General features: G+C 38.5%; 1 protein-coding gene across 7 annotated transcripts in view; it reads left to right on the top strand.

Moving 5' to 3' along the window:
• Positions 1 to 25,955, top strand: part of VWA3B (von Willebrand factor A domain containing 3B) — a 204,133-nt gene that overhangs the window by 141,816 nt on the left and 36,362 nt on the right. For all 7 annotated transcript variants that reach the window (XR_008417819.1, XR_008417818.1, XR_008417821.1 and 4 more), the window contains exons 18-22: positions 602 to 689; positions 781 to 928; positions 13,140 to 13,258; positions 18,652 to 18,702; positions 25,394 to 25,595. Coding sequence is in view for 3 of the 7 variants with exons in the window: in XM_053890614.1 (XP_053746589.1) it covers positions 602 to 689; positions 781 to 928; positions 13,140 to 13,258; positions 18,652 to 18,702; positions 25,394 to 25,595 (608 nt within the window). In the remaining 4 variants the exon portion in view is untranslated. The remainder of the gene's footprint in view (positions 1 to 601; positions 690 to 780; positions 929 to 13,139; positions 13,259 to 18,651; positions 18,703 to 25,393; positions 25,596 to 25,955) is intronic.

The raw sequence follows: 25,955 nt of genomic DNA, 5'->3' as shown, positions 1-25,955 counted from the left end.
ATACTAACACTCCCAAACACTCCTTCTTCTAGATGTTGCTGACTCAACTAGCTAATATTTGTTTTCATTTATAAATCCAAGTTTATATAAGGATATATATTAACAACCCCAAATATTAATTGAAAGTTTGTACCTACAACTAAACAGGATCTAATAGGAGTTTTGGTTTTCCATACAGAGTTGAGGAACCACAAAGCAAACAATTAGAAACTAAAATGTTGATGAAGCTTCTTTTGTATAATTTGGGGGGAGTCTAATGAGGGCAACACTGAACAATCAATGGTTACTGGCATTCTCATTCAACATTTTAAAAATGTATTTTCTGGGGAATGAGAGAATGAATGTCTCATTCTTCCTGGAGAGAGATCTGAATGGATATGGGATGAAGTAGGTAAGCAAAACAATAGGGCCATTTGTATCTATGCATTGGTCTTTAGTGTTATTGTAAATGAATCTTGCCTGAGAACCCACTATGACAGGTCAGTATTCTCTGAAATATGATTCATTTATTAGCCTTCAGTCACAACTGAACTCTGAGATAAGAGCAATCCTTTTGCATTTTGGTAAAAAAATTATACAACTGTCATTTCTCTTTCCACAGAAATGAGTGTCCTGTTGATAAATGAGTATCCAGATGGCATATCATTAGAAAGATTGAGTCAAGAAGAAAGCCAGGTTCATGGCCAAGAGTGAGTACTTTAATTTTCCAGGATAGTTGTGTTATGTTTTTGTTTATTACAAGCTTTAAGCATCATAGTTTTGTTGTCTTATTTCTTCAAGTATGTCTTCCGAAAACTGGCTCAAAACTCATGGCTTGGTTGCCAAGAAACTCACCATCATGGATGCCTTGTCACTGACAGCGGTCCCTCACACCCCCACCTACATTCCCATTCTGGACAAGTATGTTGTTTCCAAGGTCTTTGATGAGGTAAAACTGTTTTTCTCTGTGTCCCTGCCTGATGTATTTTTCATTTCCAGTTCAAATAAAAAGTAGCCCACTTCGGTCTTGTACAGTTGTAAGAGAAATGTATTTCAGCCATTGAAAAGAAAAGTGTTTGTAAAGATAGTAAAAAGGAGAGAGGAAAGCTCTTAAGCATTTTTGTTTTTAAGCTGAGAAGAAATTGGCCTTTTTCATGACTGGCTGCTGGTGGGTGGCAGTGTGGAGCTGCAGAAATATTTGAAAAGCATCTCAGAGTCATGAGTCAAGAGTGAACATCATCCAGTATCAAAGGACTGGGAGAATTTGTGAGAGATTATGTCCTTTGCTTACCTTCTGTTCCTAAATATAGTGCATCTTTTCCATCATAAAAGTCTCCAAAAGAAAAAGAGAGAGAAAGAGGGAAGGAGGGAGAGAGAGAGACTGAGAGAGACTGAGAGTGAGCCAGAGCAAAGAACCGTAAGAGAGTTACAGCCGTGTCTTGGAAGGGGAAAAAGCAGTAGGAGGGCATGGAAGGGTTAAACGTGGAGGACAGCCAAATAAATACTGAAAAGTTCCCCTTGAATTGGGCAACCAGAAAGCTCTTGCCCTTGGCAAGAACAGATCTAGCTGAACAGCTAGACTGTTCAAGGATGAGGAACACACAAAAAGCAAGGATATGAAGATCAAACCCCAGTGCTTCTGGACAAATACAGTGTTAGCTAATGACTTAAATAGGAACATATCAGGCTTTATGGGCACTAAATGGGAATAGTATCCTTAAAAGATCTTATCTCATGTTGAAATATTTATAGAATAAATGTAGGGTGCTTGGGATTTGTTTCCAAATCATTGGGATAGTGGGAGTAGTTGGGGGAAGAGAAAATAGATAAAACAATATTGGCTGTGAGTTGATAATTGTTAAATTTTCATAAGAAGAATATTGAGTTAGGGGAAGCTCATTCTACTATTCTGTCTGCTTGCTTTTTTTTTTTTTTACATAGTTTCAATTTTCCATCATAAAAATTTGAAAAAAGCAAAGGCAGGAAAACTTTTTTAAAAAGGCTTTATCTAACTGGTCTTGATATATTTGGAAGAAGCAGAGAAATTGGTGAATTTTTTCTATTAGTCACATTTAAGACATTATGCCCATGGAGTTCAACATGCATCCTGGTTTGACACAACCAGTGGTTTTTGCTCTGGAGGTTGTTTGTGATTTATCCTACATTCCTAATGACTGTACCTCATGGTGAGTGGTTCTGTCCCTGGCTGAGACCTTGTGACTGGCAGGTTCTATTTGTACCTCCAGTGAACTCTAAACCGATTAGATAACAACATATCCCTTGAACTTGACTTCTTCCAGGAGCAACAGAGAGAAACGGAAACTGATTTATTTCTTCTAGGAAGTTTGGTGGCAGCTTCCCCTATTTTGTGCATTTATTTTCTTAATATTCTTTTTTAGTGTTTATTTTTTTGAGAGAGGGAGAGAGAGAGAGAGCAAGCAAGGGAGGGGCAGAGAAAGAGGGAGACACAGAATCTGAAGCAGGCTCCAGGCTCTGAGCTGTCAGCACGCAGGGCTGACAGATGCAGGGCTCAGAGCCAGATGCAGGGCTCAAACCCACAAATCGTGAAATTGTGACCTGAGCTGAAGTCAGACGCTTAACCAACTGAGCCACCCAGGCACCCCTTTTTATTAATATTCTTGAGTTTTATTTGGAATAAGATGTATTTAGTGAACTGCCCTGAGAAGTAGAATTTTCTTGTGCTTATCATGTCTCTTTCTAAGCCTCCCAATAACCTGAAACTTGGAAAAGTACATTTCTCAAAAAAACAAATATGGTAACAGTAGTGAAGTATAAGCATAAAATCAAAGGAAGAAACCATGAGGGAAAGATTTATAGATTGAATACAGAAAAATGTTATATTACATAAAAACATGTAAATAAAATGAAAGAGCTCAGAATAATATTTGTAACATATACAACAAAAAGTTATAGGAGTAATGTCTTAAATATATTTTTGTGTGTGCATCCATATAAATCAGTGTGTGTGTGTGTATGTGTGTGTGTGTGTGTGTATGTGTGAGCACATGAGTGCATATAAATCAGTGTTTTGTTGTTCTGTGTACACATACACATGCACATGTATTCATACCATAAAGGAATAAAAAAATGGTAAATACCTCAGTGGAGAGTCTGGAGAGGGCGGGGAGTCAAAACCACGTTCAAAAATATTTCTTACTGGTAACCAAATATATGTGTTTAGAAAAAATACAAATTGATAAGCCAATTAGACAACTCCCCTACCACCACCATCAAATTTGTAAGATTAAAAAAGTACTAATAAACAAAAATACTAATGAACAGTGATGGAAAAGATAGGATGAAATTGGAACTTTTATATCCTACTGGATATTCTAGATTTATACTGGAGTATAAATTGTTTCAGCCTTGGCAGTACACTCAGAGGTGTTAAAAGCATATAGTCTTCCCTCCACCAAATCCATATTTAGATATTTCATAATCAGAAATACTAATACATATATTCAAAGAATAGTTAGCACTGCCTTATATCTAACATTGAGGACCCTAGAAGCAACCTAAATATCTAAACATCTATATCATGGAATGTCATACTTTCATTAAATATCCTATTTCCCCAGAATAAGAAATGACGTGGGGAAAATCTCTCAACATAGTTAATGCTAAATGATAAAATCAGGCACAAATCTTCACATATAGCATGTAAATTTGGTTACATGTAAGTATGATGTAAGACGTGGCACTCTTTCTCCCTCCTTTTCTCTTTTACCAAAATGTTAATAGTGTTTATCTGAGTCATGAGATTATTGGAGGCTTGGGGGTCTTGTTTATGTACTTTCTAATTATTGTTGTAGTGCTTTTAACTCTGAATATGTATTAATGATACACTGAAAAAAAAGTAAAGAAAAACAGACCTATAACAAATGATAAAATGGTGAAATATAAAGGGAACTTAATTTTTTACTAACTTATTTTTTTATTTTTATTTGCTAAGTAACATATGAATACATTCTCAGTAGGGAATGAGCATATAGAAGTCTTTAAAGGAAAACATGGAAACTTCTTTCTCAACTCCTCTCATCTAGGAAGGAAACCCTCTGAGTAGTTTGGTGAATGTCTTTCCAATTCTTTTTCTACACACAAACTCATATATGTACATATGTATACCTAACATATACATATGCATAACAATTTTAGTAAACATAAATGAGGTGATATATGGATTTGCCATTTTTATCTTTTATAAATTATCTTTTATAAAAATTATCTTCTAAAAATTAAGATCTTAGAGACCTTTACACATGTGTAGATATGGGTCTCATTCTTACTAGTTTCAAGGTTATTCTCCAATGTTACTTTTATTTCATGTGCACAACATAGTGATTTGACAGCTCTGTAAGTGACGCTGTGCTCAGCCCAAGTGTAACACCATCTGTCACCATCCAATGCTATTATAGTACCATTGACTATATTCCCTATGCTGTATATTTCATCCCCAGTTCTTTCCCATTATTAATGGGCATTTACACTGTATCCTTCTTTTCCGTATCACAAACAATCCTGTGACAGATTTCCTTGCACATAGATTTTGGGGCACAGGTACAAATCTCTCTTTGGGATAGCTTCTGTAAAGTGGTATTGCTGGACCCAAAGGGTGCATACATTTAAATTTTTGACAGATGAAACCAAATCACCCTTGAAATAAATGTTACATTTCTAGTAGTTACAGTGACAGCCTTTTTTCTGAGAGGAACTCTATATAATATCTCTTGATAAACATTTGCTCTACAAGTATAGAAATGCTTTGAAAACCCTGAAAATAGTATACAGACATAAAATCTTATTCAACCTATCCTCTCCTCACTGGCTCATATTCTGAAGAAATAAACATAGCAATTCATGTAATAATAATATACCTACTCTGAGACTGTCATGGGATTAAAAGAAGTAATGCACATAATAGACTTCACTTAGCAGGCACTCAATAAACATTGGCTTTTATTACAAAAATATTTCACAAATATTACATGCCTACTATATGCAGACCCTGAGCTGGTCTCTAGAATATAGCTAAACAAGACAACCAATATTCTTACCCAAATACAGCTTACCATCTCATGGAGGAAATAGTAGTTAAAATAAGTTCTAGTTAAATGTGACGAGTGGGAAGTACTGAAGTCAAGATGCAAGAGGGGTCCCTAACCCAGTTTCCATTGTCAAAGAGGCTTCACACTTGGCTGTGAGAGTTCAGAGCCTGGAGCAGAAAAGGAGTTATGAGGTGATGAAGTGGGGAGGGATATCCTAAGTAGTGAGAGAGCAGGTGGCAAAGTCTCAGGGTCAGAGAAAGTTTGTCATTCCGAAGAAAGTTTGGTGTTAACACTCGTAAAGGAAGGGCCTTGATTAAGAGTTTGGAATATCAACCTGAGGACAACCAAAAGTTTTCTAGCAGAAGAGAGAGAAGATAAAGTTTGGACTTTAGCTGCAATATGCAGAAAAGTTGGAGAGGTTTGAGGCTGGGAAGGTAAGGGTTGGTCAGGAGGCAAGGCCTGGGTGATTGTGACCCAGGTGGCAACAATGGCAGTGAATCCAAGGCTATTTTTTCTCTTTTTAAAATTTTTTTTAAAAAAACTTTTAAAATTTTTATAGAGAGATAAAGAGAGTGTGAGCAGGGGAGAGGAGAGAGAGAGAGAATCTCAAGCAGGCTCCATGACCAATGCAGAGCCTGACACAGGGCTGCATCCCATGACCCTGGGATCATGACCTGAGCCGAAATCAACAGTTGCTTAACTGAGCTACCCAGGTGCCGAAATCAACAGTTGGATGCTCAACATACTGAACCATCCTGGCACTCCCAAGGCTATTTTTGAAGTCAGCTAAGTAGGATTAAACCATGTAGGGCTGAGAAAGAGAAAAATATGGAGTGATTTCCAAGAAGGAAAAACTGGAAGAGTAGTGAGGATCCTGTTCTTTAGGAGAGCATTCTAGTCTTCTGACTCTAGAAAACAAAGTCAAGGGATGAGGATCAACATTTTTCAGTTGCCTTCCACCATGGACACTTGTGCTTGGTACCTTTTGTGGCAATGTAGACATTTGTGCTTGGTGCCTTTTGCAGCAACATAAATTCTCATCACAGACCTGTGAGTAAGTAGCACACTACCCAGCATGCTTACCTTCTTCCATTTTTTATTTATTTATTTTTTTAACATTTATTTATTTTTGAGACAGAGAGAGACAGAGCATGAGCAGGGGAGGGTCAGAGAGAGAGGGAGACACAGAATCCGAAACAGGCTCTAGGCTCTGAGCTGTCAGCCCAGAGCCCGATGCGGGGCTCAAACTCATGGACCGTGAGGTCATGACCTGAGCCAAAGTCAGACGCCCAACCAACTGAGCCACCTAGGCGCCCCACCTTCTTCCATTTTTAATGGTAAGAGCAAGAATTATGATGATGATAGAAATATACTGCAGTAAATTGCAATTTCACTCTCAAAGCACACTTTTATTCCTTAATATTTTCTCTGGCTGGAAGAGACCCTCACTTATAAATAGGAAGAATAGGAAAACAATAATCTAAAAATATGTCTCCCTTAGTGGGACAAAAAAAGTAGACAAAAAAGTAGAATGGAGCTGAAAAGGAAACATGAATCTTAACCCACTTCATTAAGAATTTTAATTGACTCCTACTCCTACGTTGTGTGTATGGCCACATCTGTCTGGGCCGAATTGTAAAGCAGAGTTTGGCTTTGTCCCCAGCTCTTTGTTTCATTCATGACTTATATATGGACTCTTTCTTCTTGTGGAACACAATGCTACTTTGGTTTTCAATGTTTCCTGGACCAGCATCAAATCTGTCACCTTGGAAATGAAGTATTGAGCAGAGAGGTTGCCCTAGCAACTCTTCATTACAAGATACTAACTGGCACTTATGGTTTCCAACGGACCAGATAATTTTACCTTAGCTCTTTCAAAAAGATTAGTTCTTCACCAAGTCATATACCAAATAAAACTGTTTTAGTTATTTGACAAATCTGGAATTGAAAGCTCTTTATTGCCAATTGCTTCAGAAAAAAAACCCAAATAATTTGGGAACATTAATCTATCATTGGAAAGTTTACATTATCATCATCAACATCATGATGTCTTTAACAGCTTCCCATCAAGGCTTTCCTCCTTTGCCCTAATCTGGGTTCATTATGCGCATAGTTCTGTGGTCAGATACCCTGGACTTGCACACTAGCTCTGTCATTTACTCCTGACAGGTCATGGCACAATCCCATTAATATAGTACATGAAGAGCCCTCACACTAGGTACTGAGTGAAGCATTTGATATCAACAAAGTATCTATCTAAAAATTAGAGCAACTTAGTGAAGTTACTGTTCATCTCATCATTTAGCTGATGAAGCTAAGTGCAAAGAGGTTAGGGATGCTGTGAAGGACAGGCATTTTGTTGCTTTCAAATGTAGTAACATTGAACATAATGCAATTATATATTGATAGAAAGGCTTATCTTAATTAAAAATTTAAAAGGACAGTTATTGCAAAAGCTAAATATATTCACTATGTCTAAAAATTAGAAAATACAGATAAGTGAAAAAGAAGGAAACAGTAGAGTCATATTTCCACCACTGATGAATCACTTGGTGGTTGTCAGACCAGACCTTTTTATCTACCTATATATCCTTTATTCTCTGTGTTTGTTTTACCAAAATGAAGTCAAACTCAATGTACAGATTTGTGCCTTCATTTTTACTCAGCAGTCTACAGTGAACATTATTCCAAGTCAACAAGTTTTAATCTACTATGCCAATTAAAATGCTCACTACATTGAAAAAAAATGCCTTTTATTTTCTAAAAGTTTAGATGAAAGATGTGAGACATAATCTACCCTGTAGTAAGTAACATATTGTCATGGGTTTATGAGTGATCTTGTTGACACACTGCTTCTTTGCCAGTTAATTCTGTGGTCCTGCTTTCCTTTGTTCTTTGGAGACTGGAGATGTTCCAGTTTGAAAGCAGACGTTTAAGCTTCTACACTCAGCATTTTGTGCAACTGCACTGTCTAAAAAGCCACTGCGTCTGCGTTCAGAGTTACCCATGCAGGATTTGCATGGCTTTTGGGTTTTCATTACACATGTCCCATCAGACCTCTCCTTGGCCAATCTGGCAGCAAGCTCTGGGATATTTGTTGGAAGAACTGATTTAGTTGGAAAAAAAATGAAATTAGTGAATTCAGTCAGGGTTGAACAATAAATATATAAACACACAATTTCATACTGTTTTCTCATTTTCAAAATGTGGGATTACTGATAAACCCAGAACGTTGTCGGGAGGAATTCTAACCTGTAGTATGACTTTAACAACTAATAGCTGTTCGTACAGTTCTGTATTCTGCTTTCCTCATTTAGCATATGTTATGAACATATTCTCTTGTAATGACCATATTTGGATTAATTTTAAATGGTTGTACCAATATTCAATAATATGAATTACTACAACTTGTTTAATTATTCCCCACATTGCACAGTTTACTTGGAATTTTTTTTAATATATAAAATTTATTGTCAAATTAGTTTCCATACAACACCCAGTGCTCATCCCAAAAGATGCCCTCTTCAATGCCCATCACCTACCCTTCCCTCCCTCCCACACCCCATCAACCCTCGGTTTGTTCTCAGTTTTTAAGAGGAATTTTTTAAATGTTTATTTATTGTTGAGAGAGAGAGAGAGCACAAGCGGGGGGGGGGGGGGGGTGGGCAGAGAGAGAGGAAGACACAGAATCTGAAGCAGGCTCCAGCCTCTGAGCTGTCAGTACAGAGCCTGATGTGGGGGCTCAAACTCACAAACAGTGAGATCATGATCTGAACTAAAGTCGGACATTCAACCGACTGAGCCACCCAGTCACCCCTACTTGGAATTTTAAGAGTGCCTATTTACCTATATTTTTGTTATCACTTAAAAGCAATACACTTAAAAAAATTGCCAATTGTTCTGTGAAAATAGTATTTCATTTTAATTTTCTATTTTCTTGTTTCAGAATAGTTTTCTTATGTAAGCTAAATCTCTTAAAATCTTCTTCACATTATTCATGTTTCTAGCAAATATCTCTTTAAAAATAGCAAGTTACACTTATCCTGTGCCTTAATTACTAAGAATTCAAATTTGGTGGAATCCAGACTTCATTATGTTTTACAATATAGATAAACTTAAAATTTTTTTTGAGCCTTGGCCATTATTTTATTTATAGTTTCAGTCTTTCAGATATTCAATAAATGGTTACTTTGTACATGTATTATGGAGAAAACTAGGGTTTTTTTTTAAAGAAATAAAGAACTGAAGAGTTTAGTGGAGAGGAAAGCCATAAAGGAAAACCTGCAGTTCAATGTATATATCTATACAGGGATTGGATGAGAAAATATGTAGAGAGTACTTAGTGCTTGGCAGAGAGTAAAGGATAAACACTATCACCGTTATTGACAACATTATTCTTTTTTTTAATGTTTATTTATTTTTGAGAGAGAGAGAGAGAGCAAGAGCGAGTGGGGGGGGGGGGAGTCAGAGAGAGAGGGAGGCACAGAATCCAATGCAGGCTCCAGGCTCTGGGCTATCAGCACAGAGCCTGACGTGGGGCTCGAACCCACAGACTGTGAGATCATGCTGAACTAAAAGTCAGGCACTTACCCAACTGAGCCATTGACAAAATTAGGTTGCTTATGGGTTTTCTCTGGTCTAACGGGAAAAATTCTAACAGAATTGGCCGGAATTGACTGTCCATGTATTGACCCACTCTCTTTCTCTCTCTCTCTCTGCCTCCCTCCCTGCCCGCCCCCCAGTCCTTCTCTCTCTCTTTCTCTCTTCCTTTCCCTCCCTTTCTCATAGTTAAAATTTTCTCACACAGTGAGTGATTATTTTAATACCAATTTGGTAAGACTTCTTTTAGGTTACTCTCAGGAGAATTGAAGTAATACCATGAGGCTCTCTTTTGTTATCAAATATTATCCAAGAGGTTCTCTTGATTTGCATTATGAGAGGTAATAAGTAAACCATTTTCAAAGGTGGTGTGGTCAGGTTTCATTCTCTTTCAAACAGATCTGTCAATTTCTCTGTCCTCCCCACATGCTTCCTTGCAGAAGCTGGGCGGGCATGGTTCTGATCCCTCAAATCCTGTGAGAATGCCCCTTATGACCTCATCGTCACACTGCAATTTGACATCATAAAGAGAATATCCCATAGGACCTCCACGTGACCACCATGTTGTAAAAACTAAGACCACAGATTTAAGGTGTGGAGTATGACTTTGTCTTTCCCTAAATCTGCATGCAGAAAGGAATGAGAGTGGGTGCACACGAGCCAAATTTGAACTACCGCCACACTGAAGTACATGATGGCCATGCAAGGCATGAGATCCAAAACCACAAAAGAGGGAAGTAGAACATTAATATAAGTTATCATGTTGCTAAATATTTTGTGGTGTTGGTCTGCAGTTGAGCCATATGTTGGCACTCTTGGAGAGCTATTTATAGACTTCTAAAGGGATATTTTTTCCAGGGATGATAAAAATGTAAAGGTCTTTCATTTTGTTGAGATCGATTTTTTTTTCCTCTGAAAGTTTTTGTGATATGTAGCTCTGTTTAGAGAGTTGTGGTTTTTGGGGGGGGGGGGGGTTGTTTTTGTTTTTGTTTTTTTTTGTGGTTTTTTTTTTTTTTTTTTTTTTTCATTTCCGCAAGCTTCAGTCAGTGTTCAAAGTCTAGTCGACTCACCTTTTAACCCACTGTTCTGGCCCCTTTCCTTTGACAAAGGTTGTACTGAATTCATGTGTCTGACAAGCAGTGAGGTTTGACTTTGCAGCTCTTAACTTTATTTCTTTCTCCTTAGTTTTCTGCATCTTTGCCTTTTATCTTGTTTGTTTTGGTCTTGATGTTTAAATTTCAAAATTAATAGTCTTCTGTTTCAATGTCCATTTTTTCCAAGATTAATTCTATTCCTTAAAATATTCTTTTCCCCATCCATTTCTTCTTATATGTTTTTGTACTTTTATATGACAGTTACTTCTTTGAATAACCTAACAATTATTAATTTTAATTATAATTAATATGAAGTCCAGATGGCTCATGGAATTAATTTCTTCTCTAAATTGACTTTCTGATTATTGATTTTCTCAGCTATCATTTTTGCATGTTTTCATTGTATATTTTAGAATTTTAGTACAGTGGCTCATTTTAACAAGATTTTTTTTATCTTTTTTTTTCTCTCTCCTTCTGTTTTGCAGTTGCCTAAATCCATCCCCTGACTCCCTTAATTGGCATTTAGAGCTCTTGTTCCACAGTGATACTGGCATGTGATAGATTCAGAGGGTGGCTTGGTTTAGTTCTGGGTGGTGAGGCTACATCACTGCCCTCTCTCACTTGGCAGAGCCTTCTTCCAGGGGTCAGAGACCCTCATACCAGCACTGGCTTCAGGCACTGAGCCTGCCTTGGGCCCTCATCCTACAGAACACTCATAGTCCTGCTTGCTCTCCAGGAACCGTGTTCCCATGCCATCTTTGGACACAGAGTCAACAAGTCCACAACTTTAGCCCTGCTCACTTGTTCACAGTTCTGGTCAACTTTTCTATCTAGAAATTTATCAACCATGCATCTGACCTTTTTTTCTTTCCTTCTGTTGTATGCATTTTTTCTTAATAACAACAATACTATTTTTGTGTGATTTTGGATGCAAGAGGGAACATAAAAGCATGAACTATATCATCTTGATTGAAAGTAAAGATTTACTTCTCAAAAGCAATTCCCCACATTTTCAAAATGCCTACATGCTGCATATGGTTGGAATAATATATAATTCTGAAACAATATTATAGCTTGGTATTCTGTTATTTAGACTTTTCTTTTTGTTTAAATATTAAGATATGAAATATACCTTTTTATGAACATATATTTATTCATTTATCAACAAATATTTGTTGAAGTCACTCTATGTGCCAGGCACTGTTCTAGGGCAATAGGAATGCAGTAGTGAATAAAACAAAATTTCTACTCTGATGGAGTTTACATTCTACTAAGGAGATATAAGTAATATGCAAACAGGTAAATAGATAAATATATACCATTATAGGTACTATTAAGATGGCATTGAATCATAGGCATCCCCAAACTCAGAAGCAAGCACCAAGTGCAGACAGAAAGACTAGAAAGGAGACTTCTCTTTTTGGTATTCCGCTGTTCTTCCTGAATATGATCACTAAGGCTTCTCTATTTGACATTTATAAGAATATCTTATAAATTGACAAGGAAAATGGTCAACAGATGTTAACTATAATCATATGTTTTCAAGAGAAAATCAAATGTAAAATAAATATATGAAAAAGATGTTTAGCCCAAGTAGTAATTTACAAAGTAGCAACAAGGGGAACCTTTTTCTTAAAAATTGCTCACTCTCATCAATTTGACAGGGGCTTATGAAGATAATGCTTGATTCTGGCTAGAGTTTCATGAAACAGTTGTTTTGTGTGTGTGGTGGTGGTAATTTTAAAAATATATAGTTTGGGGTGCCTGGGTGTCTCAGTTGGTTGGGCATCCGACTTCAGCTCAGGTCATGAACTCACGGTTCGTGAGTTCGAACCCCGGTTTGGGCTCTCTGCTGACAGCTCAGAGCCTGGAGCCTGCTTCGGATTCTGTGTCTCCCTCTCTCTGTGCCCCTCCCCGACTCACATTCTGTCTCTCTTTCTCTCAAAAATACAGATTAAAGAAAAAAAAATTTTTTTAATAAATAAATAATAAAAATATATAGTTTGGGGGCACCTAGTGGCTCATTCAGTTAAATATCTGACTTTTGATTTCAGCTCAGATCATGATCTCATGGTTTGTGAGTTACAGCCCTGTGTCACACTCTGCACTGTGACAGTGTAGAGCCTGCTTGGGATTCTCTTTCTTCCTTCTCCCACTCTCACTCTCTCTCTCTCAAAAACAAACTTTAAAAAAAATCCTATCTATATATCTATAGTTTTAAAATTATAAAAATGTTAGCAATGATATCTCTGATTCTTTTCTTTATGATTTTCTGTATTCTCTAATTTTTCTATAATTATATTGATTTTATAGTCAGAAAAACATACTTTATGGCTGTGTAGATCATTTTTGAAGGTGTTAACCTATCAAATGACACTTTCCTTTGGTATTTGGTGTGTAGGTGTTCCCTCTGGCACATGTGTGCAATGACACAAATAAGATGATGTTAATTAACCCCCAAGGAGTCAAGCTCAATATCTACAAGCAAAAAGTGGAACAGGCAATTAAGAGCTATGAAAAGTGAGTATCATTCCTGGCTGCTCTTTAATGACTGTGGGATTTGTTTGTTTTGGCTTGTTTTCTCTTGTTTTAGCTTACATTTTTAATTTTTAATTTTTTATTTATTTTTATTTTTTTTAATGTTTGTTTATTTTTGAGAGAGAGAGAGAGAGAGAGAGAGAGAGCACAAGAGGGGGAGGGGCAGAGAGAAAAGGTGACATGGAATCTGAAGCAGGCTCCAGGCTCCAAGCTGTCAGCATAGAGCCTGACGCGAGGCTTGAACTCACGAAAACACGAGATCATGACCTGAGCCTAAGTCGGATGCTTAACCGACTGAGCCATCCAGGTGCCCCTAGCTTAGATTTTTAAAAATCTGGAGCAGCTATTTAATAATCGCCCATAAGGAAGATCAATAGTAGCATCCACAAACATAGGTGCTTCCTATTTGCCAAGCACTGCGTTAAGTATATTACCTGAATAAATCCAACAGAGTTTTAAAGAAACCATCCTCTCTCTCCAAAGGTATAGAAATCTCATGTTTCCATGAGATCTTTAAAGCTTTCCTGTTAGCAAAGTGCATTTGATCATTTTCTGCACCTAACGTTTTGTAAAGTGAATAATAAAACTTCACAATAATGAGATAATGGAGATAATACGTGTCTCCTACTATATAAACCATTTCTTACCAAGCTCAGGAAGATGATCAAGTTGGCTCGAGTGAAAGTTATACTCTTAAATAGTCCCTGTGTTACTGCTGACATGGGGCCTTATTTCACAAGGGCCGAAGCCTGGTCTCACCCCTTACCTAACTCCATGGTCACCTTCCATCCCACTCCCAGCACTTTATTGATCCTTTGTGCATAGCACATAAACTTTGAGCATGCCCAGCTTCTCTAGGCAGGCCTTTTCATGGTTCTAGAAGCTGTGCAGCTGGGTTTTCACTTACTGCCATGTGAGTGGGAGAAATGAAATAAAGTACATGAAAGTTAATGACATGTCCTAGCCAGCATATGCTGGTCTGTTGTCATTTTGCACTGTGCTAAGTGTGTGTTCAAAAGAAGCATAAAGTCTGACTCCTGCCATGTGGGGTACACAATCCAGTCCAGAGGCTGGCCTTTCCCTACTGTGCCCATCACAGGCCTCTGCAAATCTCCTTTCACTGGAGACTTCTTCTGCCCTCACCTAAGAATGGAGGATGGCTTACATGAGTTCTTCATTTGCCTCCAGCCTCCTCAGGACTTCTCTTTTCCACCCTTCGTGTCTCTTGCAGACAGCATGGACTATGCCAAGGCTCATTCTTCTCCGTGGGCCTGAGGCCCTGCTCTGTAGATCCCCCCCACCTCTGCTGTAAAAGGGGGGCTGCCCCTCTTCTCCTCCTCTCCCCCTGTGCCAGGCAGTCCTTCCCTTGCCTCCCAGCAATGCTGCCCCTCTTCCCATCCCCCGGCTGGTCTCTTTCCTTCCTGTCTTGCCTAAGCTCTAGTGGCCCTCCTCTGAGAGCCCTTTCCAAGATGACTCCACCACCCACCCTGCATGTGGCCCTTAGAGGGCTCACAGCTTCTGCACAGGCCTGTCTCCCCACTGCAAGGACGTCAGCTTCCAAGGGCAAGGGCTTAGCAGCCTTACTCTCCCCCCTTGTCCCCTCTCCCTAGCAGGTGTTGCTATGTATTGTATTTGGTAATGTATTTGGCTGCTGGAATTTAATTTGAATTTGATCTAATTCACATTTAGTTATTAAAATTCATCAAATTCAGTTATTCAAAATATAATACAATAATGTCATTCATATTATAATTGAATTTGCTTGACTCAGTCAAATATTTGAGTTCTAGAATCCCCTGGTCTGTGAATGCCTGGTGCAGGGCCATAAGTTAGGGCTTTGATGTCCCAATTCTGGGTTTCATTCTTGGTTCAGACATCTACTTGGCAGGTCAAGTAACAGTTGCTGGCTTTAGGTTCCTTCTTTATAAAATCTACCTCACAGCGTGGCTGTGAGGGTTATGTAAATTATATATAAAGAACAATTAATGTTAATACTTCCTCCTTTAATTTCCTGAATCTGTTAATCCTATTATATACTGAGTGTAATAGTCACATAGCTCCTCCCTGTGCACTGACATTTTCCCTTTCTGGGAGACAAGGATCCCTCCTTCCCTAATAGCAAAACCAAAATGCAGACATAGTGATTTGTCCCACTCTTACTTCCAATGAGTGAATCTGGAAAAGCCTTTTAGTACCCCCCAGAGAAATGTTACACTATATTGTTATTATTAATAATAACATTAATTTTAATATGGTTAATTTTATTTAAAATTCAATATCATTGAATTAATGTGACATTAATGTAATATTTACATTAAATGAATTTTTTATTATTATTTAATAATTAATACTAACATTAATATTACACAGATACAGAACAAAACTTCCTGATCTTTCACATTCAGTAGTAGTATTTAAGGATTTTATTGGCATAAGTGTCAATTCCCTTTTCCATCTTGTGTGACCTTTCTAAAGATACACATAATTAAAGAAACTTGGTTTACTCCCACCCCATCCCAATATAACATTTCTAAGGAATTTCCCTTCACAAGTAAGCCACATATAACCCTAAATTTGTTTGATTAGTGATGACCAGACAATTGAGAAGCTCACAGCCCTTTGGCCAAAATAGGGACATAAACTAGCTATTTTGGTCACACTTAGTGGCTATGTGTGGGAGTCCTTCTGTTTCAATATTTTAAAAATTGAGGGGCACCTGGGTGGCTCAATTGGTTAAGCATCCAACTTCAGCTAAGGTCATGATCTCACAGTTTGTGAGTTCAAGCTCGGCATCAGGCTCTGTGCTGACAGCTCGGAGCCTGGAGCCTGCTTCAGATTCTGTGTCTCCCTTTCTCTCTGCCTCTCCTCCACTCACACTCTGTGTCTCTCTCAAAAATAAATAAACATTAAAAAAAAATTTTTTTAAAGAATTGAGATAGCAATTTTTGTGTGTCTGAATATAAACTTTGAATGAAGATTGCCAGAACTGGCTGGCTTCTGGGGTGATTTTTCTGCAGCTTTTTGATTTTGAGTATAAGGTCAAGGTTTTGGCCCTCAGACCCACAGGAGAAGCATCAGTTCTAACCTGGCTGTGGGAACATGCTTAGTAACCTCTTTCTAAGACCTCCAAGATGCTCGGCCTGCTGGTTAGACTGCTGAAGTGTCATTAGTTACAAGTTGCTTTGCAAATGAGTCAATTCTTGGCACAAGGTGATTTGTCAACTAGAGATATAGAGAGCTAGTGAATGCAAGCCGTCAACCAAGTTTCACCCTCCTAAAACAAGAGGAAAACTGTGGTTAGTAAAATCCCTGAATGAAGGGGCTGGGCCAGCATCAGAGAGGTCCTCATGTCCGTGCCCTCTCAGCATCTTGCAGGGACAGCCCTCATCCCACACCCTCAGTGGCTTTTCCACTGTCACCTGGCCAGTCAGTGGAGCCTCGATTGACACACTCTCAATTGCACTCAGTTCATGCCCGTGTGGGTCTTTTTCTGCCCTGTGTGCTTTGAAGTATTTCAGTATAGATGGAAAATAGGGAAATAACAGAAGTTATGTAAGTGTGCTCTTAGAAAAGTATTTTCTAAAGGATTGATTTAAAATTAGCGGGATGCGCTAGCTAATTGGGCCTCACTCACTAAGGGTTTCTCAGTTTCCAAGCCTTGCCCATCTTCAGAACCTGGAGGGAATAATCACAGTTATTCCTGGTCACTTTATATGTACATCTCAATCCTCCCAGCACCAAAGTAGGTGGTGTTATCCTTGTTTCAACAATAAGAAAACAGAATTTCAAAAAGTTACGTAACACAGAATCACACAGCAGCAAAGTAGAGGCACCGAGATTTGAACCTAGACCCATGTAGCTACAAAGCCCTTGTCTTCACTCCCAGCTTCCTTAATACACTGCCTCTACTTTCAAGGTCTAGATTTAAGGGGATTTTTAAATGAAGTTGTGTTTTTGTTTTTGTTTTCAGAGAAGCGTACACACACAAACCAAAAATGCATCCTATGAGTCCTTTGAACAAATCTTAGAAGCCCCGCTTACCAACATACGGACCATGGAATTAAAGAAACCTAATTTCCAAATAGGCCCCAAAGAACCAACAACATCCAAGTGAGACAGAAGCACTGAGCTGGCTTATTTCCCGTTTCCTGACTGTTTGTATCACTTAACAGAGCATTTAGCCGCATCAGACAGGTTCTATGTGCTGTGCACATGCTGGCTCATTGAGCCCTCACAGCAACTCTAGGAACAAGGTACTATTATTATCCACATTCTACAGAGAAGTTGGCTGCTGGCCCAAGGTCTCACAGCCAATAAGAGGAGAAAGCTAACTGAGCTTTGGGACCAGGCAGTCTGGCTCCAGAGCCTCTGCTATTCACCGCACGCCATGGTCTCATGGTCTCACCAGGCTCATGGAGGGAAATCAGGCAGGGTAACACCACCCAGAGTGTTCTCAGAGTCCTGTGCCTCTGACACTGGGTCCATTGGTTGGAGAATGCCTCCCGGAGAGGAGCAGGATTTTCCCACCTCATTTTATTGAAGCTTTGTTTTTCATGGAACCCTAGCTCACTGCCCTTGGAGCCAGTGTTTTTTGCCCTGCACTTCAGGAGGCTTACCTTGAGTGATGATGTAGTGGTACAGAATTAGGTGTACAGGATGGGGCTAGAACCTCCGAAAGAAGCAGCCCTGATTCATAACAAGAACAGAAGCTGTGACGACCCCATAGAAACCACTGGCGTCAGCCTCCTCCTTTCCTGTTGGGTTGACATTGCCTCTCCACAAACATATTCAGGGATGAGCTTCAGAAAGTTTCAGCACTGCCACTGCCCACCAGCCATGATGAATGAGCAGGACACCTCGTCTGCTTGCCCCTCCCAGTGGCCTCGTTTGGAAAACAAGTTGGTCAGGCTGGTTGATCTCTAAAATGTGTCCTGACCTATTATTTCTGACCCCTTTAGCCCCCTTTGCTCTGAAAATCCAGGTAGAAGAATATCTATAGAAGGTAAACTAAGGGCACAGTTATACTCTTCCATAGGAAGAAAAACAACAAGTGTTTAGAGACCCCTTCGTGCCAAGAAAATCACAGCGCTTTTGTTTACTGCCATTTCTTAGCCTGGGTTTCACCTGATTCAGTGGAGACCTGTGCCCTCCTTTAGTATTTAACACAACTGCTACAAAGCCATGAGGCTTCTGCAGTGATGCCAAGGAAGGGAGATACTCCCATCCAATATCTTTAAGCAAATGGCAGTGGCATGGTCCAATGGATGCGTCACTTGGCTTGGGAGCTTCCTGCTGTGCCCTTCAGAGCCTGGGGTCAACCTTGTGCCATGAAATGAAAGTACTGCTACTAACTAATCATTGATTTTTTTAAACAGGCGCTTGAATAAAATTGTTTGGCAAGCGTTATCTCAAGAGGAAAAAGAAAAGTAAGCCAGTTCCTCTTTACTTTCTTTTTTTATTTTGGTGAAAGTCATATAACCTACAATTAACTGTTTTAAAGTGTACAGTCAGTGGTATTTATTCAAAATGTACAACCACCCCCCTCCCTTATCACCTCAGAAGAAACACCTTCTACCTATTATGTAATCCTTCCCCAAACCTGTCTCCCCCTCTGGTAACCACTAGTCTGCTTTCTGTCTCTGTGCATTTGCCTGTTCTGGGTAGTTCATAAGAAAGGGATCATACAACATGTGACATTTCATGTCTGGCTTCTTTCACTTAGTTTTGTAAAAACGATGTTTCCCAGTTGCAGCATGCATAGTATTTCATTTCCTTTTATGCTTCTGCATTGATCCATTATGTATATACCAGCTATTTATCCATTGGTGGCTATTCAGGTTGTTTCCACTTTGGGGCTACTAAGGACAAGGCTACCATATACATTCATGTAGAAGTTGCTTTGTGGACATATGCTTGCATTTCTCTTGGGAACATATCTAGGGGTGGATTTTCTGGGTCACAGGGTAATCTATGTTTAACTTTTTGAGGAGCCACCAAACTTCTTCAGGGCAACTGCACTATTTTACATTCTTACCAGCAATGTATGAGGGTTCCTGTTTCTCCACATCCTTGCCAACATTTGTTATTTTACCTTTATATATATTTACTTTTATATTTTACATACATGTGTATGTGTGTGTGTGTGTGTAACTAAAGCCATCCTGGTGGCCTCGTGGGTGTAAAGTGATAACTCATTGTGGTTTTCATTTGCATTTTCTTAACGCTCAGTAATTAAAAAAATTTTTTTTAATATTTATTTTTTGAGAGACAGAGCATGAATGGGGGAGGGGGAGAGAGAGAGAGGGAGAGACAGAATTCGAAGCAGGCTCCAGGCTCTGAACTGTCAGCACAGATCCCAACGCAGGGCCCAAACCCACAAGCCGTGAGATCATGACCCGAGCCGAGGTCAGACGCTCAACTGACTAAGCCACCCAGGCACCCCTAATGATCAGTAATGTTAACTATTCTTTCACATGCTTGTTGGCCATGAGTATATCTTCTTTGGAGAAATGTTATTCAAGGTCTTTGCTCATTTTTAATTGGATTATTTTGTCGTTGTTGAGGTGTAGGAGTTCTTTATATATTCTGGATTTTAACCACTTATCAGATAGATGATTTTCCTTTTTCTTTTTTTTTAAGTTTATCTATTTACTTTGAAAGAGAGAGAGAGAAGAGAAGGGGCAGAGAGAGAGGAAGAGAGGGGATCCCAAGCAGGCTGTGCGCTGCCAGCCCAGGGCCCGACACGGGATTTATCTCACCATCGTGAGAACATGACCTGAGCTGAAACCAAGAGTTGGATGCTCAACTGACTGAGCCATCCAGGCGCCCCTCCAGTAGATGATTTTCAGATACTTTCTTTCATTCCAAAGGTTGTCTTTATACTCTCTTGATATTTTCCTCTGATGCGGTTTTTATGTTTGATGTAGTCCCATTTGTCTATGTTTGCATTTGTGTCTGGGCTTCGGGTGTTCTATCCAAGAAATCATTGCCAAATCCAATATCATGAAGCTTTCCCCCTATATATTTTTTCTAGGAGTTTTATAGTTTTTGGCCTTCTGTTCAGGTCTTTAATCCATTTTGTTTTGAGTTAATTTTTATATATGGTATACATTAAGGGTTCCAGCTTCATTCTTTTGCATGTGGATATCCAGTTTTACCAGAACCATTTGTCAGAGATGGTCCTTTCCTCCATGGTGAGGTCTTGACACCTTTGATGATCATTTGACCATCTATATATGCATACACATAGGAGTTTATTTCTAGACTCTTTATTCTGTTCCACTGATCATGTTTGTCTTTATGTCAGTACCACAGCATTTTGATTATGGTAGCTTTGTATAATATGTCCTGAAATCAGGAAATGTGAGGCCTTCAACTTTGTTCTTTTTCAAGATTGTTTGGCTATTTGGAGCCCCTTGAGGTTTCATGAATTAGGATGATTTTTTCTACTTCTGCAAAACATGCCATTGAGATTTTGATAGGGACTGCATTGAATCTGTAGATTAATTTGGGTAGTATGGATATTTTAACAATATTAAGTCTTCTAATTCATGAATACAGCATGTCTTTCCCGTTTATTTGCATCTTTTTAATGTTTTTTCCCATGATGTTTTATAGTTTACAGTGTACAAATCTTTTACATCCTTGGTTAATTTTATTCCTAAGTATCTTACTCTTTTTGGTGCTATTTTAAGTGGGATTATTGTCTTAATTACCTTTTTGGATTGTAGGGTATAGACACAAAACTGATTTTTCTGTGTTGATATTTTATCCTGCTACTTTGTTGAATTTATTTATTAGTTCTAATAATATTTTTATGGGATCTTTAGGGGTTTCTACATATAAAATCGTGTCATCTGTGAACAGATATGATTTTATTTCTTTCCAGTTTGGATGTTTTTTTAGTTTCTTTTTCTTATCCAATTTCTCTGGATAGGACTTCAGTACTTTGCTTAATAAAAATAGTAAGAGTGGACATTCTTGCTTTGTTCTGTTCTGAGAGGAAAAGTTTCCAGTTATTGACTGTTGAGGATGATGTTAGCTGTGGGCTTTTCATATGAGGCCTTTACTATGTTCAGGTAGTTTCCTTCTATTCTGGCTTATTGGGTGTCTTTTCTTTTTTTTCCATGAAAGGGTGTGAATTTTGTCAAATGATTCTTCTGCATCACTTGAGATGATCAAGTGGTTTTTTTCCTTCATTGTTAATATGATGTGTCACATCAATTTTTATATGGAATCATCCTTGCATTACAGGAACAAATCTCACATTTAATGGTATATAATCCTTTTAATAGGCTGTTATATTTGTTTGCTAATGTTTTGTTGAAGATTTTTGCATCAGTGTTCATAAGGGTTATTGGCCTGTAGCTTCCTTGTAGTATTTTTGTCTGGCTTTGGTATGGGGAAATGCTGGCCGCATAGAATGAGTCTGGAAATACTCCTTCCTCTGCAGTTTTGGAAGTATTTAAAGAAGATTGGTGTTAATTCTTTAAATGTTTGGTAGAATTCTCCACTAAAGCTATTTGGTACTGAGCTTATATTTGTTGGAAGGTATGTGTTTACTGAATCAGTCTCCTTTCTAGTTATAGGTCTCCTCAGATTTTTTTATTTCTTCATGATTCAGTCTAGCTGATAGTGTGTTTCTAGGCTTCTATCCTTTTCTTCTAGGTTATCCAGTTTGTGTGTATAAATGATTATAGCAGTTTCTCCTAACCCCTTTTATTTCTGTAGCTTTACTTGTAATGTCTCCTTTTTCCTTTCTGATTCTGGTTATTTGAGTCTTCCCTCTTTTTTTTCTTAGTTAATCTAGCTGAACATTTTTCAGTTATGTTATTCTTTCTAAAAATCAACACTTTCATTGATTTTTTTCTATTTTTTTTTTGTAATCTATTTTACCTATTTCTGCTCTATATATTTTCCTTCCTTCTGCTAACTTTGGATTTAGTTTGTTCTTTTTCTAGGCTATTGGTTTGAGATCTTTCTTCTTTTTTAATGTAAGTATTTAGCACAATAAATTTTTTCTCCCGGTACTGGTTTTATGGTATTTCATATATTTTGTTATTTTGTGTTTTCATTTTCATGTATCTCAAGATATTTTCTAATCTCCCTTGTGATTTCTTCTTTGACCCATTGGCTGTTTAAGAGTGTGGTGTTTAATTTCCATCTGCTTTTAATTTTCTAATTTTGTGCCATTGTGATTAGAGAAGATAGTCTTTTATGATTTCCATTTTGAAAACTTTTTTTTCTGTTTATTTTTGAGAGAGAGAGAGACAGAGTACAAGTGGGGGAGGGGCAGAGAGAGGGGGATACACAGACTCTGAAGCAGGCTCCAGGCTCTGAGCTTGATGCAGGGCTCAAAGTCGTGAACCATGAGATCATGACCTGATCTGAAGTCGGACACTTAACCGACTGAGCCACCGAGGTGCCCCATCGATTTTGAAAACTTGTAACACTTGTTTCATGGCCTAACATGTAGTCTGTCCCAGAGAATGTTTCATGTGCACATATGAAGAATATGTATCCTACTGTTGGCTAGTAGTATATTCTGTACACACCTATTAGATCCAGTCAGTCTATGGTATTGTTCAAGTACTCTGTTTCCTTATTGATCATCTGTCTGGTTGTTCTATCAATAGTGGAAAATGGGGATTGAAATCTCTTACTTTTATTATGTTGCTATCTATTTCTTTCTTCAATTCTGTCAATATTTGCTTCATGTATTTGAGAGCTCTGACACTGGTGCATATATATCTATAATTGTCATATCTTCCTGGTGGATTGACCCTTGTATCATTATATAATATCCTCCTTTGTCTCTTGTAACAATTTATGGCTTAAAGTAGTAATAATTTGCTGATTTTTTTTTTCTGCTTGATCAAGTCTGCTTTTAAACTTCTCTAGAGATTTTTTCATTTCAGTTATTATATTCTTCACATCCAGAATTTCTTTTTTATAGTTCTCTTTTTTATAGTTTCTATATTTTTGTTGATATTCTTACTTTGTTCATGCATCATTTTCCTGATCCTATGTAGTTGTCTGTGTTCTCTTCGAGCTCATTGAAATCTTTAGGACAGTTATTTTGAATTTTTTTGTCACGTTGTTCATAGATCTCCATTTCTTTTTTTTAATTTAATTTTTTTTAATTTACATCCAAATTAGTCAGCATATAGTGCAACAATAATTTCAGGAGTAGATTCCTTAATGCCCCGTACCCATTTAGCCCATTCACCCTCCCACAACCCCTCCAGTAACCTTCTGTTTGTTCTCCATATTTAAGAGTCTCTTATGTTTTGTCCCCTCCCTGTTTTTATATTATTGTTGTTTCCCTTCCCTTATGTTCCACAGATCTCCATTTCTTTAGGGAAGATTTCTGAAGACGTACTTTATTCCTTTGATTGGGCCACCTTTCCCTGTTTCTTTGTATGCCTTAGAATCTTTAGTGGAGATTTGAATATTCGAAAAAGGACACTTCTCCTGGTCTTTATAGACTAGCTTCTTCTTCTTTTTTTTTTTTAGACTAGCTTATAGGAAATGACCATCACCAGTCATCTGGGTTAGAGATTCTGGGGATCTTTCAAACCTTTTCTGGGATATGTCTTCTCCAGGCTTGTATATGAAATTTCTGTCAAATAGGTTTGCCGCTTCCTTCTCAGAAGCCCATAATCTCTTTCTCCCCCTGGTGTCTGTTTTTGGTATTGCAGTGTCTCTGGTGCTGCAATAAGCCATGGATAGTCCTCTTTTTTCTTAAGCTACCCCTAACCTGTATCCAGAATATATCACCATTCCCATCAGTGTTCTGAGTCAGATAAGATGGAAACCAGTCCCTTGGGAAGCCTCCCAAAACTCCAGAATATTGGATGCACGTTCCAATCCTCCTTCCCTCCCAAGGGGGAAGCCACAATTTACGAGTTGTCTCCCACTTGTGCTGCCCTATATCAGGGAAGCAGGGGGACTAGGAAAGCAAAATGCAACAACCTTTTTTATCCACTTTAATCCACTATTCTTTTTTAGCTTCGAGTTCATCTTGAGTGCTGTAAGTTCTTAACTGGTTTCCGGAATTCTCACAAAGGGAATTTGGTCCATATATTGATTAGTCAGTATTTCCTGATTGGGGGCTTGGGGGTATGAATGGGAGCCCGGGGGTTCTTATTCCACCATCTTAATGACATCACTCCAATTCAGATTTTTTAATAAGAATTTTTTCTGTTATCTGGAGATAGGTTTGTTTGTGGATTGAGTCCTGTGGCTGTGCTGGGTTTAAACTGTACTCTTTCAATACCCTAAATCTAAAGGAAGTGATGCTTTCAGCAGTAAGAAAATGATAATTATGAAATGCCTTCCACTCTCTCTGTTGCTCCCTCTCTTTCTTCCTCATGCTCCCCTGCCTCTCTCCCTCTTCTCCTCTTTCTTTCTCTCCCCCTCCTCCTCTTTCTTTCTCTCCCCCTCCAGGCGTGTCTGATGCAGCAGAAGCTGGACTGGAAGTAGACTCCATCACACCACACTGGCTTCCCCTGGAGTCCCACAGCCTGTATTCATCAGCTCATAGAATGTTTGCCTTCTGTTCTTTGTGTCCCAAAACAATGAAGCCAGAAAGTTTAGGCCTGTTTAGGCTTATAAAAGGAGAGGAGATCAAAATAGCTAGAGTGAACTGGTACAAGAATTACTGCACTGAGGCAAATATTTGGCTTATGTTTTGCTTCCCTTCCCTTTGCTTTGCTGTGTTCCCAGGGTTACTGCTGGGCATAGCATGTGAAATCTCTTTGAAGCTCATTTTTGGTCCTGCCAAATGTTGGGCCTAGGGAGAAAGGAATGAGTTCCAAATATGCCGAAAAAATTGAAAATAAAGCTATGTGTGTAAAACTTCTTTAAAGTCAGATAATCAAATTAGGTAGTAGGGAAGAGTGCCTATTGTAATTCACAGAGATGGTCATTTTTAACTCATGCAAGCCACCACAGTGGTCCTCTGATGGACCAGAGGGTGTGCCCATCATTGTGTCAACTGATATCTAACATCTGTCTGAGAGATGGTTCTCAGGAGAGGTTTTACTGAAAAGTATCTTTCCATGTTGTTTCCATTATGATCACTTTCTTTGTTTTTTTTTTTTTTTTTCTTTTTAGGTTAGATGCATACAAGCCAATGCGGTACTTGGAAAACAAGGCAGCTTTAAATGGGGCATTAGAACGGTTGAATTGGCCCATTTCACTGAAGGAGCTGTCAATGCTGGAAAATGAAATCCTAGCTGGGAAAATGTATATCCAACAGGCCATGGAACTCCAGGAGGCTGCCAAGAAGGAGAATTATGTGAACAAGAGAGGAGAGGTAGGTGCCATGGAGGTGTTGATATGTCCTTCCTCCCTCCTGTCCCAAGTCATTGCCATCCCTGCATTGGCCTTCCTACCCCCTCCCGCACCCCCCTCCACACCGATTTCTAAAAGAGTTAGAGCCAGCCCATTAAAGTGACAGGACTTCCTTTCAACAGAAAGGAAATGCCATTCGATTTTACTGTGGCCTTTTTTTTTTTTTAAACGAAACTAAACAGAAGTCTAATGTAGTGATCAAAGGCCTGAACTTTGATTTGAGCCACAGCAGGGTCCAGCCTCAGATATGCTACCTAATCCCTATGTTATCTTGGCTAGGTACTCCATCTGAATCTTAGGTCTTTTAATCTGTAAAATAGGA

The sequence above is a fragment of the Panthera pardus genome, unplaced genomic scaffold, assembly GCF_024362965.1.
Source record: "Panthera pardus isolate Hobbes unplaced genomic scaffold, ASM2436296v1 HiC_scaffold_25, whole genome shotgun sequence".
Taxonomy (NCBI): Eukaryota; Metazoa; Chordata; class Mammalia; order Carnivora; family Felidae; genus Panthera; species Panthera pardus.
The sequence above is the reverse complement of the archived record's forward strand: the minus strand, read 5'-3'. Positions and strand labels throughout refer to the sequence as shown.